Raw genomic sequence first — 20,315 nt, 5'->3', positions numbered from 1 at the left:
TAATATACTATTCTGGAGCAATGATAATAATGGGAAGCTATGAAGGTGTCAGGGCAGGGAGCATGTAAAATCTCTATTTTTTTTTCCTCTCAATTTTGTTGTAAACCAAAAATTGCTCTAAAATATTAAATTATTTTAAAAATATATCTCTGGGAACAAGATGAGCAGCTTCTTGGAAGGAAAATGCAGAGATCTGGTGTGTTGTATTAACGGTTTGTTTTTTGTATGTGGTTAATGTCTGTTGTGGTCAGGATTTTGTAGAAATGTTTTCTTTAACAATGTTTATTAAGTGCCAGCAATGTTGGACTCACCCTTCACATAAACTAAAGAATCATCTTTGATAAACTTTGAAGTTTAAGTATATACACACACATACACATTTTAAGAAAGGAAAACTGTATTAAAATTATAATATTCAATATATACCAATAACAAAAGATGAATACAAGTCACGTCTGACTTCTGCAATTACAAGAGATGCTCAAAGTGGTTACCATCAGTGTCCAGACACTTCTGATTACGGTGAACTGTGAACTACTGCTTGCGCAACATTGACTAAAGTGTCTACTTGTATACATTTTTTTGGCACCCCCAATAGATAGATAGATGATAGATAGATAGATAGATAGATAGATAGATAGATAGATAGATAGATAATGTGTATATGCAGTTGAAATACCTTTATGATAACAATTTTTTGATGATGGAGATGATTATCTCAAACTTTTTGGATTCCTATTTACAATGCACGACATCTGACCAGCTTATTTAATGTGCAGATAGTTTGTTCTAAGGTGTCAAGTTCCCTTGCCAGACTGGCCATGACCAGGAGTCAGGAAACTGACATCCTATTTCTGGCTCTATCAGATACTATCCAAGGAAATTTTGCTTTTCAAAACACTTTGCCTACCATCACCTCTAATATTCAAATAATAACCATATTTCTATGTAAAAAAATTACAAACTGTTTTTCATATTTATGATTTCATTTAGTTTTTACATCTATCCTGGGAGAAGGCCTTATTTTCATGCAAACATTACAGATGAAGAAACTGAATCTCAATGACTGTGTGAATTTTCTAAGTTTTATGGGGCTTGACCCCAGTTCTTTTTACTATACTCCATTGCTTTCTAGCAAGAATTCTAGGCATTTGTGTAGCTCCAATTTAAATAAATTAAAAACCAAGAGTTAAATGTTTATTTAGATATCAAAATTATTTTAAGTAGATCATATATTCAAAAAGCTTCTACTAAATATAGACTACTGTGATGACTATTATAAACACAAGGAATAGAAAGCATAAATATAACCATGATTTTGAGAGTCTTAAAATTAAGTACATGAGATCAATATAAGGCCCTAAATATAAGTGACAAAAACACAAAGATATAAGATGTAAGATATAAGATATAATAAACATATAACATATAGACTTTTTATATAGTAAAACTAGGTTATGATCAGAAGAAAACCTATACCCAAGTAGGGTAAGAACACAAGAGTGTTTTTATGTGTAATTGGATAATGGATAGGGACAAGGACAGAAAGAACTGACATGATTGTTATTAGATGGGTTTATGCCAGAGAACTTAACAGTAGATGGAAAACTATATTCTGTTATCATATGTCACATGGAATTAGATACTGGGGGCAACAACAAATTCTGGGTTTGAGAGAGAATGAGTATGGATGCTATTTATTCCAGGAGATAAAATGTAAGAATGAAAGAATTTCCATCCTTGGCCAGGGAAGTGATTCTGTAATTTTTAACATCCGAATAGTTCTCCTATTTTCAATATGACAGTGTTTTCTCCTCACACATGCACCTGTTATTTTCATAATGTTTTGTCAACCCAAAGTATAGTAAACAATACATTTCAACATGTTACATAGTCCCATCTGAATATAAACCTCCAGCTGAGAATAGCACGAGGGCAAGCACAGAGTCATCCCCACAATCTAGGTACTTGGCCTCATGCATGTTGTGTTTTGTGTATTTTCATGAATATTGCTGATATTCTTCTCAGGGATGATGGCAATGACTATTTCCCTATGTCTTATTTAGAGATCCCTTGGGCAAATAAGATTTCTTAGAAAATAACATATATAATATTTAGAGCTTGAACTATTAAGTGAAATATATTGATTTATAACACACGTGATGAATCAGATATGCCAGCCAAGATAATTCATTTTCATTTAATAAATGTAATAAGCTTCATAATCTCTCTTGCACAACATTCCTAGACATTTTGACAATTTTAAGGCTCTAAGGATTAGCTATTTAATATTCTTCACTTACTGAAGTAAAACGTCTAAATTTGCCTGAAGTTAATTTTTATATTTCATTGGGAGAAAAGTTGTCTCCTCATCAGTGTTCACATTTAACTTGCTGCATCTAATTTTTAGCAAGTACTAGTAAGTGAAAATGTCATCTATTTATTCAATGCCTAATCCAGTATCTTAAAGATGTATATATGGGCCCAACAAAAAGTCTAAATAAAAGAAAATATTTAAAGGGCACAAATGATAGCAAATCTCCGTTTTCCAAGTATTCCCATAGCTCTATAGCTAACCAGGCCTTCTTCTGGCACACTGAGTGAGCTTTACAAGATTATATAGAAAATACACCCTGGGTTAGCCAAAACAACTTGCTGTCCAGTCCTCCAATGTGCATTCAATCATTCCTGTATAAAGCAGCAGGGTTTTTTTTCACTGTTTATTAGGGGGGAGGGAGCAATCATCTTTTAATAGTCAGTTTCCTGGCAAATGAAATATTGCTTAGTATTTTTAGGGAAAATTATCACCATTATCAGAGATGGTAATCAAAAATAGTTAGCCTCTACAGCAGGAACACTAACCAACTAAAACAGACGCCAATCTGAACTACACCAGTCTGAACTGGCTGAACAGACCTAGACTTACCCAGTGTCAGGACAAAGCTTCAGTGGTCAGATGCTGAAATTGTTCAGCAGATTACCTTCAAGATGAGAAGCTGATCAGACACATGTAATTTTACTCCCTCCAGCAACCCCACTAAAATACAGAATGAGGATTTTTTCAAACAAAAACGTACACTTACTGAGAGTAGAGGAAGTAGAAGAAGAGATAGCAATAACATTTGGAAGCTGGAAAGCAGATGGATGAGAGGTACCAATGTAGGAGGCCCAAGAAAGCCAACTCCCAAGGAACATTGAGGAAAGCAAAGAACCAACCCAATTTGCTCAATAAAATCCTCAAAAGATACAGGGATAGCTATCATCTGTCACCTCTAGTAAGAGGGTATAAAAGAAAAAGGTCAACAAAAGAAGGGCTAGTCAATAGCTGTAACATTGCATGATCCCTTTCTCCATTCCAGATCAATAGGTGTCTCTGTCTCTCATACAGCACTATGATACAGAAAGTGTAATCTGGAAAGTGTCTTTGGACTGAGGGAAAGCCAGGATCAATTGAGAACAGGAATATTATTTTTAAATAAATAGGATTGACAAATATATGGTCATATCTACCTATATATCTACCTATCTATCCATTTGCGTATAATAAATGTTGAGTTCTACACCCTATCCAGATGCTGATCCTTCAATTTGGTACCCAGAATTCTTGCAGCCAGAGAATTAATTACTCTCAGGCTGGATATTGGAAGGAACTTTTCTGCAGATCTGCCTAGCTTAAAAGGAAACAAATAAAGACAATTAAAGAGAGCCTAGTAGATAAGACTTCCCATCTACAAGGTTTATGAGTTTTCTCCTCCTTGTGCATCTGGTAGGACTACACATACTTGACATTGACCCCGTAGGCCAATGACTAGTGAGCAGAAATGACATGTGTGCCATACAGATGGCTGCTTTTATTTGCTAATTTGTTTCTCCACCCTTGTCTCCCCATATTCTGGTGATCATGGAAGCATTTGTTGACATGGAATTAAGATATTAAGCTATAATATAGACAGTTACCTGGACTGGCAGAAAACATTGCTACCAATATTTTGGAGGCATTTGTTTGTCCAGCCCGACCCACTCTACCCTGAAAGAGATATGTAGGTTCCCCAACAGACATATAAAGAAAACCACACTTGTTTAATAATTACTGAGCCTCATTCACACGTTCAATTCCAACCAAGGTTTTTCTCCCCACTTTTAAAAATTATCACATAATAATAAATCAGGGATTACCACTTATTTAAGTGATAACATGAAAATAAGTCTCATCCACAAGCATAAAAAAACAACTTGTATTAAACAGAGACTCTGCAGCGGAAAAACTTTGAAAGAAAATACTGTCATTAGCATCTAAATAAGGCTTAAGAAAACTTAATCAAAAACAAAAAGCACATGGAATATTACTCAGCCATAAGAAAAGATGAAATACTGCCAGTTGGGACAACATGGATGGATCTTGAGTTTTCCATACTAAGAGAAATAATATAATAAGTAGAAAAAGTCGAGAACCATCTGACTTCACTCATATGTGGGATATAAAACTGAAAACAACAAATGAACAAGACAAACAAAGAAACAAAAACTCATAGACACAGGCAACAATTTAGTGGTTACCAGAGGGTCATGGGGGAGGGGAAATAGAAGAGGGTAAACGAGGTTAAAATATGGGAACTGAAGATTTGACTTGGGTGTTGAACGCAATGCAATATACACTTGATATATTATAGAATTGTACACTTCAAGCCTATACCATTTTAGTCACTAATGTCACCCCCAATAAATTTAATTTGAAAAAGTCACATTTGGAAAATAAAAAAAATTAATAAAGTTAAAATCTGAATATAAGAATGAAAAGTTCAACAAAAGTACTGAAAAATTAGGTTTAGGAAATTTCCCAGAAAGCAGAGTAAAAGGATGAAAACTAGAAGAGGAAATCAGAGGACAGCTTCCTGAAATCCAAGACTCAAATAATGGTATTTCTAGACACAACAATGAAAATGATGGACAGGAAATCATCAATAAAATAATTCAAGAATGTTTCCCCAGATGTCCAGGAGCTTCTAGATGGAAAGGGCCCACTGAGTGCCCAGAACAATGAAACAATAGACTAGACTCATCAAGGGCCATCAGGATGAAATTTCAGTACACAGTGAAAGAGATAACAATATAAACTTGAGTCTTCTCATTCATGAACTTGATACACATCTCTACTTAGGTCTTGTTTTATGTTCTTAGATAAGGTTTGTTGTAGGGATAGTGATACTCCTTTATGTTTGGCTTTTATTTTTGTTATGGTCAGAGAATTCTTATTTTAAAATAACTTATTAATTGTTGATATGTGCTTTGTAGCCTGATATGCAATCTCTTTTGTAAATGTCTTCTGTGTGCTTTAAAAGAGTGTTTATGCACTATATGCAGTAGTCATTGACTGCATGATGATATCTATGAATCTATCTTTATTAGATCCAGCTTTGAAAGTTTGTATTTGGAGGTGATGCAAAAGTAACACAATTTTCTTCTTCTCCTGAGGTCAGTATCAACTAAAATATAAGCACGAGTGTTAAACAGGTAAAAATGAAAATATTAGTTTTCTACTGTTAAAAAGTAAACTGGAGAATGTGCTTACATTTGACATGTAATATTTCATCCAAGAATTACCATCAAGTCAGCTAGAAAACTATATGTCTGCCCTGCAGGAACAGCACTGGTCTCAGCTTACACTGTAACAAAGGACAGGGAAGAATGCATCCTTACTGTGGGCAGGCAAATCCAAAGAGAATGAGAAATCCCCAAGCTCAGCATGTTGGTTTTTTTCTTCCTGACTTACTAACCAGATCAATGTGTTCTCTTTCCATGTGAAGGAGTGAGTAAGGTGGGACAAGGAGATTCAAGGGGTGCACTAGAATCATGGCGGGAGGCAATAGAGTTTTCTTTTCCTTCCCCCAAAGGTTCTGGTTACCAAGTCATCCATCTTCACTAACTTACATCTGCTTGAGCTATCAATTACTGAAGACAGTGGGGTAAAAATTTCCCACTGACTGTGGATGTGTCCATTTTAATTTATTTTACCCAAATATTTTCTTTTGTTAATAATTTATTTATTTTGAGAATATGCTAAAGGTAATAGGCTCAGAATTGTTATACCTATGTGTTGAATCATTTCTCATTATTATATAATCTTGTTTATTCTTTTTAATGCTTAAAACCCATTTTATCTTTTATTAATATAAAGACATCAGTTTCTTTTGGGTATTATTTGTGTGGAGTATATTTTTTCAAACATTTGCTCTCACTTTTCTGTATCTTTATATTTTGGTGTGCTGCCAGATTTTTTTTCTTTTAAATCCAGACTGAATGTCTGTTTTCTGATTTGAGACAATTCGTTTTTGTTTAGAGATTATTAAGTTATTTGCATATCATTCTAAGATCCGATTTTGTGCTTTATTTACCACGTATTTTTGTTTGTGCATTTATTCTTTCCTCACTATTATTAGTATTCATTAATCTTTATCTCAGTGGATTAGGAATGTATATATTACATATTAATTCTTTAAGTGTAGCCTTTAATTTTTAATATTCATTTAAATGCATATTTCGTCTTAACAAAACCTAAAGTTAATATTTATCATTTCTTCCCAAACATACAAATACTTTAGAACATTTTAACAATTATTTTCCAGTATTTCAAATTTTATTTTTAACCCCTAATCATTTTGTTATTTGTTTTTTTCAATCAATACACCTAAATACAGTAACCTAGATATTTGCCAAGTACTTCGATCCTTATTATCCCACATTTTTATTTGGGCTCAATTTCTTGCATTTTCACTTATACTCTTTAATAATTATTTTAGGATTGTTCGGGGAATGTTAAAAATACTGATTCTTTGTAAGAATGGTTTTATTTATACCTTTATTTCTTCGACATAGTTTAATTCCATTCTACATTCTACATTTAATTCTACATTCATTCAAGTTCAGAATAAATTATTATTTTAGCTCCTATTGTTGATCTTGAAAATTAATCTAGTATTTTGTTCTGTTAAGAGCAATCTGTCCTTTCCCTAGATGTTTTAAAACATTTCTCTTTGCCTTTAGTACTATAGAATATCACTGCCATGTATCTGTGTGGATATAATTTTATTATTATTTTATTTTTAATAGTGTTGTAAGCCCATATTATCACTAACTCAAACAAGATATAAAACCTATATTTTTATTTCATTAACCTAACTAGCAGTATTACTTTTACATATTTTAAAAGTAATTTTTAGAATTATTAATTAGAATTGTTTCAAATTATCTGTAAATTCTTATAATTGAGCATTGTAGTATATAACTGAGTACTGTAGTATATTTAATGGATATACTTTTAATACTTGATATTAATTGCCAATTGGCCGAAAAAAGACCTTTTAAATTTTCTCTTTAAAAATTAGCTTTAGAGGAAGTTTCACAATAATTGGTCAAAAAAAAAATAAATCCATAACAGTAACGTTATTATAAAAGTACTTAAACTATTTTGGCATTTTCAATATGAGATGTGTTTCTGTTTCCTTTTTAAAGTCTTTAAAAAACAATAAAGCAAACTTAGGGAAAATACCTAGATGATCCTTATGGACTATAGAATCAGGAACTGGCAAAATATACAAACAATATTCTTTGTGATAAAACCCGATGTCCCCAAAATCTATTTATCAATAATTATTGGAGAGTCACTGATAATTCATTTGATGAAATAACAAATAAATGATAATGATCTCCAACATTACCCAGAGCTGAAATATCACAATAAATCATACTAAAATAAGCTTTGGTTTATAGTCAGAATTTTCCATTATTTTTTAATCCATTGTTTAACTTCTTACCAATTAAAGTTACTCCATTATTCTTATATAATTTATTGGAAAAGAAACAGTATGCATTGCTATAAAACTCAACAAAAGGGACTATAACTAAATCTCACACCCTTGTCCCATAGAGAACGGAAGAAGCTGACATGAGAACAGCCCCATTTATTACTCAGACCCTCTAAAAACAAAGTAGAAAAAATCACAGAGATGACCTTCAGTCAGGGTGTTCATGATGCTATAGAAATATTAGGGACCTTGTCACTTGAACTACACCTTCACTCTACTTGTTATTGGATCCTATGGAAGTCTCCATGGAAAATTGGAAAATAATTCAGCATTTTTTGGGATTTATCCTTGGACTCAAGGGACTCAACCTACTCCAGGGACTACACCTATTAATCATATTTCCTAGAAGACAGGGTATAATTGAATTAGGTGATCACAAAAAAAAAAAATTGTCAAACTGTTATCCTAAGCCATCTCAGATTTGTTAGACTCCCTAACTCCCTAATGTCTTGCCAATATACACAAGGCTGACTTAAGTATAAATTATCATCATTTGCCCAGTAAGTAGTAACCAAGGATAATATTTTTAATAATATTTAATATAACAAGATCCACAGCAACATTATTCAGCAAGTGCTTGCAAAGCTAATTTTCTCATAATGGATATTTTTCATTACATCCATGACTTTTCTTCTTAGGTATAAAATTCTAAGTGCACATCTATCTCTAATATTTTATTCCATATTCTGTATTGCTGCAATATATTTTATGTCTTCATATTACAGATATACATAGTTATTGCAACATTAATAACTGTATCCTCTATGGTGTACTTTACATCCCCCCAGGACTATTTTGTAACTACTAACAATGTATCTTTTAATATTCCTTCACATATCTCACCCAGCTTCCCACCCCCTATTCTCCAACCCCCAACCCCACAACCATCAGCATTTTAAACATGATACATTTTGGCTAATTCCCTTTAAAAAAAGTGTTGCAACCTTGCCAAAACCAGCTATCATCTCCCCTCTGGCCTGCCTTTGTCAACTGGATAATTGTCAACATTAGATAATTGATACCTTATCATGTGTAAGATTGTATTTATTGGCTTCCCGGTAAAGAAGGCTTTCAATTTTTCATATAGATATTTTTTCTTGTAAATTTTTATTTATTTCCTTGAACAATTTTTCTATAAGGACATTGTGGTTTTCATATGGATTATGAGAATGCTTTCTATGTTAAAGACTTTAGCCTTTTGCTGCAATATACACTGCATTGTTTTCTCCATTTTGCAATTTATCTCTTACTTTTTTTTATGGTGATACATGTTATATAGAACTTCTTTTTTTATGAAGTTAAAACTATTAATCTTTCCTGTATAGATCCTGCCTAAAAAATCAATATGCTTTTTACCACCTAAATATAAATAAAAATATTAACCTATATATTTTGTTCGCTTCCTCGTTATACTAAAATCTTTGGTCCCATGGGCACTTACTTTAGAGTATGCTGTGGGATAAAAGTCTATCTTATTTTCCAAATATTTATGTAATCAATTAGCAAGCACTGTATTTTGACTAACATTTCTCTCACTGAAAGTGCTCTCATTTTAAAGTTCTATAAAATGGGGTTCTTGCCTAAAGTCATCCAGCCAGACTGTGGCAGAGTTCAATGCTTTGATTGTATAGAGTCGAAAATAGGGTGGTTCTGGAATTAAAGAGATCTGCATTTGACTGGGACACAACTGGGATTCAGCCACAGCAACATTACCTTTAGTAAATTACTTCTGCACCTGTTCCTACTCTGTACAATGAGGAAAAATAATTGTACCTAAGTCATCCTACTGTTGTGAGAATGAGTCATTACTCAAGGGGCCTACTCAACAATATTGATTAAAAGCATACTATGTAATCGGCTTTTTTTTTTCCCCTGGGGTGCCATGATTATAGCTACTTTGAAAAGAGATAATTCCTAGAGATAAATTATTTTGATTTCATTGAATTCAAATGATGACCTCTAGTACTGCTCCTAACATTTAAATCTGCCCGATACTTCCATCATTGACGGAAAAGACTTGAAGTATGGGGGAAAAGCCTGTAAATACATAGTATATATCAGGGATGCCAAAAAAAATGTATAAAGTAGACACTTTGGTCCACGTTGTTCAAGCAGTAGTGTGCTGTAATCAGAAACGTCTGGACGCTGATGGTAACCACTTTGAGCACCTCTTATAATTGCAGAAGTCAAACATGACTTGTATTCATCTTTTGTTATTAGTACATATTGAGTATTACAATTTTAATAGTTTTTTTTTTCTTTCTTAAAATGTGTATATATATTTTTTGGCACCCTCTGTGTTTAGTCTCCAGCACATTACCTAACACAGAGCCAGAAATGTGCAAATCTTGTGAATGAGTAACCAAATTAAGAAGTTCTTGCTCATGCAATCTATCTTATTAAAAATAGAAAACAAATGATCTTTAAACAGTCTTAATTGTTTAGTGAGACTAAGAATTGTTAAGATATGTAGTTAGACAGAATAGAAAGGAAGGGAGAAATACCCAAACTCCCTGCCTCAAGGGAAAGACCAGCATATAAATGACAAAAAGAGTTGAAATTCTCGCAGATCCATCATCAGTCTGACTCATCATGGTTTATAGGCCCACAGGAACTCTAAACCTGCATACTTCCAGTTACTTGATTAATACACACAACTAGCACATAATCAGCCATCCCTGATCAAGGAAAGAGAAAAATTTCTCGTAGTAACACTTTCTGGACAACATAATTGACCTTCTTTGTTCCCAACTTAGTATTGATTTTTTGATGCTTGGAGTCAGTAGTGCTGGAGATCAGAACACAGTCTGGGTCCAGATTGGATTTGATGCCTGGATCCACGGCTCACATGGTACTTAACCTTGTCCATCAGTTCGCTCATCTATAAAAACAGCCATAATAACTGTGCCTACTACATGGAACGGTTGTGAGAATTAAATAAGTTAATTTTTGTGAAGTACTTGAAGCAGTACTAGCACCATAGCAAGAGCTCAGTAGATATTGCCAAATCAGTTAATCATTGATGCAGCCTTAGTGGAGCCTTCGCTGAGGCTCCTTTCACATGCTCCACAGCACCAACCACCAGGCATGTACTCAAGTTTTAATGTTACAGTTATTTTTGTAGTAACTGTATTCCCCTACCAGACTGTAAGCTACCAACAGCAGAAATATGAATTTATTGGCATCTGTGTGTTTCTATTATGCATAGAAAAGATTATTCAAAAATTCATTTGTTTTTGTTTAATTTGTTAATCTAATAAATCCCCAAACTAATTTTTCCTTTATGGGTCTTTGGTTAAGCTTTGGTATAATTTACAAGCTTAGTTAATTAAATTCCTTTAAGAAAACAATCATTACATCAAATAATTGTGGGCCTTCTCAGCATGCTAAGATTTCTTAAGAGATGTCAAGGCCAAGTTGTGATTTGATTCCAAACTGCAGCCCTGACTGCCAGACTCTTGAAGAGATCTTGGATTCTTTTTATTCTTTTATCAAGGGACCATCTGCCTTAGAACTATTATAATTATTAGTAACATCTTTACCTCAGATGTTAAAGTGACATCATATTGAAAGTGGGATACCCCTCCTGGCATTGCCTGACTTCTAGGCATAAGGTTTAACATTTTCCTTCCTACATATTTTTACTCACAATGGTATCATCTAAACCCAGAACAGTGCCTGGTTCATGAATGAATGAAGGAAATACAAGCTCAGAAAGCCATTAAAAATAGTTATTCACGAATACAATTCAGGTGTCTCTTTACAGTGCTTTAAAAAAGAAGAATAGTAAATATACCTTAAAGCTCAAATTTATGTAGTTATCTTTGAAAAAAAAATTAATTGTCTAAAGTCCTCCTAACTTCTTCTTAAGCTCTCGCATAGCAAGAAGTATAAAACTATGACTGAAATACTTACACTCTCCTCAAGTCCCATAAAAAACGAATTACTCATTTATTCATCTTGCCTAATGATACAGAAGGGCAAAACAAGTACCAAACAATGAATAATAAGGCAAGAGCTCAGATTGTAAAATCAATATGGCAGATCAGTAGAGCTACGCTTCATTTTAATGCTCTGAATGCAGTAAAGCTTATCTTCTGAATTATATATATGTATTGACCTAATTACATAAATATTGACTTTTCCTTAAATGAAGCTTTTTTTTTTCAGTCTCACTGTAATTACGATGTCAGTATTTGTGGCAGTAGTAACATTGAATTTTAACTTAATTGTGACTGATAGTGGCATGCCATGAGATAATTCAGTCACATGGCCTCAGAACATTTGTAGCACTAGATAATAAGTGATAAGTTACTAATTTCCTAGGTATATTATAGCAAACTTCTTTTCATTTTTTATTAAAATTTATTGGGGTGACAATGGTTAGTAAAATTACATAGGTTTCAAGTGTATAATTCTATAATACATAATCTATATATCACAATGTATGTTTTTACCACCCAGAGTCAGTTCTCCTTCTATCACCATATATTTGACCCCATTTACCCTCATCTACCACTTTCCTCTACCCTTACCCTCTGGTAACCACTAAACTATTGCCTGTGTCTATGAGTTTCTGTTTCTTTGTTTGTTTGTCTTGTCTGTTTGTTGCTTTCAGTTTTGTATCCCACATAGCAGTGAAATCAGATGGTTCTCAAAATTTTCTGTGTGATTTTCTGTGTGATTTATTTCGCTTAGCATTATAAACTAAGATCCATCCATGTTGTTGTAAATGGCACTATTTCATCTTTTCTTAAGGCAGAGTAGTATTCCATTGTGTATATATACCACATCTTCTTTATCTAATCATCTATTGAAGGACACTTTGGTTGTTTCCATGTCTTGCCCACCATAAATAAAGCTGCAATTAACATCGGAGCATATATATCTTTATGGATAAATGTTTTCAGATTTTGGGGGTATACACCCAGGAGAAAGATTGCTGGGTCATATGGTAATTCTATTCTTAATTTTTTGAGGAATCTCCACACTGGCTGCACCAATTTACATTCCCAGCAACAGTGTATGAGTGTTTCTTTCTTCTCCACAGCCGCTCCAACACTTGTTATTATCCATCTTGTTGTTGATAGCTATTCTAACTAATGTGAGGTGATATCTCACTGTGGTTTTTATTTGCATTTATCTGCTGATTACTGATGTTGAGCATCTTTTCATAGGTATACTATAGTAAAGTAAACTTCTTTAAGAAAATAATTTCATCCCCAGTAATTTGGGGGCTTTTCTCCTCCTGTGCTTGTCAAGTTTCATAACACTTAGAAGTAATGACCAGGATGACAGGAACTTTGTCAATAGGGCAAAATGGCTTTTTTTTTTTTTTTTTTTTTTTTTTTTTTTAACGAAACACTTCAACCCTAACTTCAATCTCCAGGCCACACTTTTAAAAATTATTTGACCTATTGATAGTCGTCTGCACCTCTATCCCCATAGCTGTGTGTGTATATGAAGGATATTATTTAGCATTAGTTATTATTCTTTGATATATTTCCAATAAGGATCCTATGCATAGTTTAGTCTAAAACAAAATATGATCTGTATAAATTCTACTTTTAAAAAATACCCTACTTATTTCTTCTTACATTGTTTTATTTTCATGAGAAAAGGTTTCACACAGTTACTATAGTTTTTATATCTCTGAAACAAGCAATGACACCATATCTCAGGACATTTTAATTAAATTTCTTTTCTTTTTTACCCATCAGTGGCATTAGGGGACTATTCCAAATGCTTTAAGAAGCTGGGGAGGGGGAAAAGTTTCACTTTGCTCTTATAATATTTCTAGAACTCCCATTCAAAGGTCCTGCACTGTCCAATTTAAGAAGAGCAAAAGCACTTGTATCACATTAGTCCATTTAGTGTTAGGTGAACACATAGCGTGGAGAATGCTATGAAAAAACAATGATATCCACACTTGGGTTTAAGAGCTGCTGTAGACATATCATGGTAAGGTGGTCATGCATGACCCTGTGTTTTCTTATTTGCCTCTGCAGGGATGCCAGATGAGATGAACCTCAGTGACGTAAAGCAAGTCCATCAAACAGACGCAGGTAGTAATTTAGACACAACTGGATCAGGATGTACAGCAGCAACTGAGTCAATGACATTCACTCTGATGGGTGCAGTGATGCTACTTCCTAAGCTTTGGTAACTGAACTCTTCTGCTCTGATCGCATGTGTCTTATTGGAGTCTCATTTCTCCCCTTTCTTCATTTGATTGGAGTAAGATCTTTTTGAACATAACAATTATATTTATGAAAAGGTATGTAACACTATCCTCTTAGAAGCCAAGTTGGAATGTTCACAAAGTATCTGAAAATCAACGTTTAAATGATAGACTGTTTGAAAATGTCTCCTTTGAATCTAAATTAAACCTTCTTCAATTCAATCATATTAAACCTATGAATGTGAAGAGTATAGAAGTGTATTCAATTAAGGACGTAGTGTATCTATAATTGTATTATCCCCAATTCCAAACTCATTGCTTTCTTTAAAAAAAAAAATGATTTGATTTGAAGGTATATTTGCAGAACAATGAAAACAGTAGAGTGTTTCTTAAAATACTGGAATTAGAATTCCATTAAATGAGTCAAAACATACAATGGCAAGTAGTATGCATGCATTTTCAAGAAATTCTTCCATTTTTGCAACCTATGGAAAGAAATTACTGAAAGCCTGTACATTATAGAGTAGATTGCTGAGGAACATTTCATGTAATTTCATTGAAGAACCTTGATAATTTCTATCCACTGTAACTTAGCCACTGACAAACCTTAAAGCTGAGTATTTTGGTAGTATCTGATCTGTAGTCCATTATATCCAAAATGCCATCAGAAATGCTCTGTTCCAGACTCTCTCTTTGCCTAATGGATTTAGCTATGTTGCAAAGTACATGCCTGCTCTAAGAATATCTCTAATAAAGCCATTAATTATTTGGTGGAAAACTTTAAAGAATATTGATCATTTTCTTCTGATAAAATGATATATCCATCCACTTTCAAAATACCATTTGCTATTTCATTTTAAAACCTGATATTGAATACTTGACCATATACATTTTTAAAGTTCCTATGAATATCTAAAGATATGTACTAACACAGAAAATATGGCACGCAATGCTTCAGCTCTTTCCCTATTTTCACATTAGCAGAGCTGCTAATCCACAGTACCTGATTTCTCAGCTGTGATAAGATACTTCCACAGACACGAATTAGGATACGACTATTGTTGCACTTAAGGAAAAGATAAGTCAGCTTTTATTAAGAAGTATCACATACAGTTTACAGCCAGATAATATCATCAATAAAAAGTGACAGAACAGAAAACAGGAGTGCTGAACCTGTAAAATTAAAAAAATCAAAAAGATTTGAAATGACCTCTGAGAAAGAGTTGAAGGGGACTCAATTGACAGTCAATATTTGTTAGGTGAAATCAATCTCTCCAAATCATGATATGGTATATGACCAAACAGTGTTCTCTATTAGAGTGTCAATTAACCAAATGATCTGACAATGGTCAATTTAAACCACAATATGTTCAAACTGCCAAATCAGATTTTATTATCGGTTCAAACATGCCTCAGAACTGGAAATACTGTTCTATCTGCTAATTCTGGATGTAATTTCCCTAGACTTCCATTCCAGACCTTGATATTTATTCCATGATCTATTTGGTTTATAACTCATTTGCACCACCACACTCTACAAATCATAAACTTAAACATGTATTTTTAAATTTTTCATTTCAACCTCAGCTCCTTATTTAAATAACTCTGAAACAAATAATAGTAAGTTTCTCGTTTGTTGCACTCCAGCCCAAGTCATGATTGGTTTGCTCTGGCAAAACTTCTGACCCAACCTTAGAAGAATTTGGAAGACTAACAAACTGAAAGGCATTGTTTAGCAGTCTAAGATGTTCATGGATAAAACTACTTGACAGGAGAAAATTTTAGATATGTCAGGAAATGGATAAAAGCTGAGTAGTGACAAAGTCAATAGTATGAATGAATTACCAACTAAATTTTTTACCAACTAAATTTTACATACTCAAATGGGTGTTATCCACCTCTTGGTAGACACCTTGGAGAATATAAATATAAATATAAATATATATATTTATCTTTTATATATGTATATGTTTACATATACATATAACACATTTGTGTGTGTGTGTATATACACACATGTATATGTATATATGTATATACAGATGGCGCCAAAAAAATGTATACACATTTTAAAAAAGAAAAAAACTACTAAAATTACGGTGCTGGTAACCACTTTGAGCACCTCTTGTAATTGTAGAAGTCAAAAGTGACTTGTATTCATCTTTTGTTATTGGTATATATTGAGTATTACAATTTTAATACAGTTTTCCTTTTTTAAAATGTGTATACATTTTTTTGGCACCCTCTGTATATACACATAAAAATCATAAGGGTGCTGCTAGAGCTCTAAACACTTGATTTTCATATGTTTTTTTAGGGCCAGAGGCATATTTTTTTTAATGTTCTCAATGAGGATAATCATCCTTTAACTTTACTCTGTAGTGTTTTACTTTTGTACAGATCTTTACAATTTACAAAGGTCTTTCAAATGAAATGGGGTATCTCCTTTTACCTTCCTTACCACCAAGGATGGCCTTGATTTTTATTCAAATAAAAACAATGACACTGATTTTTTAACATACGGCTCAGTATTTGCTTCTGAAGAGTTTTCCATAAGTAAAATCTACAAAGTTTTTGAACAATGGTAAAATTGTTAGAAAACATGTCTACTTTCAAAGATGACTTAAAGGATAGCATTCCAATTAATATACATATTTTAAAATATCACTCACATCTTTTTAACCATATCTTATGCTGGGATAATTTAAATGAAGCCATATTCTTGAATCTCTGAGTTATTTTGTATAAATTTAAGTGAGTATGATCCAGTATTAAGTGAGTATGATCCAGTAAAAACAATCCAGTATTTTGCATGTATTAGGGGGAAAAGTTAACAATCTGAGCTAACATTTACTTGGCCCTTCCCCTGTACAGACGTCATAATAAATGCTTTTACGCACAATCTACTTTAGTCTCCTCAATAACATCATAACACCACCGAAGAAACTAAGGCTTAAAAATATTATCGAATTTGTCTGGTGTCATACAACTAATCATAGTAGAATCAGATGTGTGTGTATAATTTCTAAATAAACTGTATATATTTCTGATTCATAGGTATGATAGCTCTGGAACAGTAGTAAAGAATCACGAAGTTAGAATAAAAAATCATTAGAGGTAACCTAAGTCTCCAAACTACGATTTAAAAAAATAACCTCAATTGACTGTATACTTGTATGATTGTCAAATTGCACATTAGTGTAAAAGTATAATGAAAAAGATAAATGTAAATATGAACTCTTTTTTCAGTACTAGTTATTATCTTCTCACATGTATAATCACATTCAACCATCATCCCCCAAAATAAATTAGCTACCAAAAATGAGAAAGAAAACACACATTATATAGCTATCATGAAATTTATTTTTATTTTCGGTGCAACTGAAGGGTACAAAATATTTCTTTGGTCATACGACACAAGATAACATTTTAAAAGGAAAGAAGGAAGGAAGGAAAAAAGAAAGGAAGGAAGGGAGGGAAGAAGGGAGAAGAGAGGGAGGGAAGGAAGAAAAACTATGTGGTAGAATATTATTTTAAAAGTCTTAGATTTGCCTTTTTATCCTCTATTTGTTCAGGAGCGCCTTTTCAATAAAATAATGTCTGGAGTGTTCTCTTCTCATTAAGAAACAAATAAGCCACTTCCTCCCAAACACTCAGATTTTCTGAAGTGCTCAATAATGATGTTTAGAAAAGGACTTAATTAGTTTATTGCTAATTGTTTTCAATCACTTAAAATATTGTTTCTATCATCAGAATCCTTCAGGTACAATAAAAATTGTTTCTTGTTGAGTGATTGAATTCAATCTAGACTTCTGTTATTCTATGAGATATTCACTGAGTAGTCTGTGTTATCAGTATTTCTTTAGGTTACAAACTTTGGTATTCTACAGAATTATGTAAGTTAATGAAAATTCAGAAATAATAAGTCTCAATGTTATTAAGTCTGACTTTGGGCATATCAAGTTTTTTTTTCTTAAATACAGATTGTTGTATATAAATCATTTCTGATTAAAGTACCGATAAAACATTTCTTAGGTTGAAAGCCTGCTTCCTTTGCCTTCGCTAGAACTACACAGTGACTGAAATGCTATTATATTATCATTATTTTATAAATGGAGATTTAATCAAATGCAGCTTTTAAACTATCTTCTCTGCCTCCATATGCAGAAAACACTGAAGAATTTCATCACAATGTAATTTATAACTTCACAGTAGCAACAGCAATAACTTATTTGGAACACGGTCCAAGTAGAGATTAATGTTTGTAGATACATTTGCAAACATTTAATTTAAGAGCCTCTCACCTTCCTGAACATGTCAACTGTCACACTGGAATCATCTTCACCAAGAAGTATATGAGATGATCACACATCCTACCTTCCCCACTTAATTTTTACTTTGAGCACCTCAAACAGCAGAGGGAAATTGAAATGCTGTAGAATTAAAACTGAAATAGTGAATATTTAGGGACCAATACTGGTTGGAGACAAAGGAATGGGATTAACCCATATGAATGCCTCAGGTAATTTGGTAAGTAAATTCCTACTTTTATGAGTTCCAATACCCACCTTTGAGAAACATTGAACTAGAAGGAAGGAAGGAAAGGTCTTAAAAGGGAAGTTTTTTTGGGGGGAGGTGGAAGGGACAGAGGGGTTCTCTGATTTTTCTGAGATTACCCAGCCAAAGTCACCAGCTGTAGAAGAGAAAAAGAAGCTCAGTTGCAAGTCAAATGCTGTGACTAGTAGAGTGTATTCAGCAAAAACCTGTCTTATTCTATCTCTTTAAGAAATCAAAGCACTAAGTAGATAAATATTTTTCAACAGCAGCAATTTCTTAAGAATGAGGTTGAAAGACCCACACAGAATCAAAAAAGACTCCAACTCCATAATTGTGGTCAATATTGTCAAAGTCTTACTTCCAGAATGCAATTAGCAAAGTCATTATGCTTGTCTGACTCACTGGGAATTCCTACTCCTCTCCCTGCCACCTACATGCACTCCCTCACACCCAACACACATTTTCTTATTATTGTTTCTATTTCCTTTTTGTTTTCTTATCTGTAAAAGTGAGATAACTGTATCTAATTCAGACTTACTTAGAGGACTACATAATGTAACACATATTAGGAACCTACCTACTGCATGATAAGCCTTAATTCATGTTTGTTCCTTTCCTATTAAGCGTTCTGGTAAAACGCACATGTTGCCAGGATAGGATAAAGCCAAAATACATAGTTATAAATTCTGCCTGTGCATAAATGCTTGATAGGGTTACAGAGCATAAAGAAGGAGGTTTGAGAGTGAATAAGTAGAACTTACGAAGGGGGATGGGGAAAAAATAGGAAAAGTGCAGGGAGGACTCGGTCCTAACTGTTTTATATTTCCTGGTTTCCTTAGCCTCAACCTGGCAACAAGGCTTATTCATTAAAAATGTATTTCAAAAACAGACAGCGTTAGAGAGTGGTTTTGCTTTAATTGATTATAAAAGTGTTAGCCCTGACCCAGTGTTCACATGTGAATTGGTGTCTAACTACAACAAATTTAAACCTCAACCTCCCCATCCTGCTTGAAAGTCTCCTTGAAGGTCATGGTCAAACTGCCATGTCAGGGTGATTATAGTGTGGGATGGAGCATAGCGCAAGCTGGGGTGAGAACTAATTATTAATAAGCAAGCAGTGTGTTGTTCAGTATTGAACTAAAAGTCTCCACCAAGTGGGTATTTCTGAATGGAAAAGACACTTCCTTAAGTTCACATTGCTAATAGGTAATGAATCAAGTATTCTATTTCAAATCATTCTTCAAAATCCTTTTTTCTATTGTACCACTCAGGACCCCATTAGTTCAAAAATTCTTGTTTGGTCAGTTGATTAGGTTAGGCTATTCCTAGGTGTTACAGAGTATTATTAAATTTCCCTTTGTTACAATCACTTTTCATTCTTCTCTATTCTGTCCGATATTGTTTTGTATTTTTTTGTCTTTCTTTCATCTCAAATTTAACTCTGGAAATAAGGTGAGCATCTGAAGAGATCCCATATGCCAGATCCAAACGCCCTACTGTGGCCACCTGATGGAGAGACTGCCTCCATCACTGACTCACAATCATCCAAAAATGCTAGAGAATCCAGAACAAATACAGCTTCAAAGATTCTAGTAGTGATTTCCTGATTGACTGTTGGCAAGTCCCATAACCTCTTTGAACTATAAGTTCTCATCTGTAAAATAATGTGCTTGAGCCAGATTATTGCTAAATTTCCTTTTAGATTTCTAGCCTTA

The 20,315-nt window shown here is 33.3% G+C and overlaps 1 protein-coding gene across 1 annotated transcript in view; it reads left to right on the top strand.

Moving 5' to 3' along the window:
- Positions 1-14,824, top strand: part of GPC5 (glypican 5) — a 1,240,359-nt gene extending 1,225,535 nt beyond the window's left edge. Inside the window, exon 8 of the mRNA XM_081046138.1 lies at positions 13,871-14,824. Coding sequence (XP_080902264.1) covers positions 13,871-14,028 — 158 coding nt within the window. The 3' untranslated portion in view covers positions 14,029-14,824. The remainder of the gene's footprint in view (positions 1-13,870) is intronic.
- The last annotated feature ends 5,491 nt before the right edge of the window (positions 14,825-20,315 follow it).

The sequence above is a fragment of the Rhinolophus hipposideros genome (genome assembly GCF_964194185.1).
Source record: "Rhinolophus hipposideros genome assembly, chromosome: 4".
Lineage (NCBI taxonomy): Eukaryota > Metazoa > Chordata > Mammalia > Chiroptera > Rhinolophidae > Rhinolophus > Rhinolophus hipposideros.
Note: the sequence above shows the minus strand (reverse complement) of the source record. Positions and strands in the feature narration are given on the sequence as shown.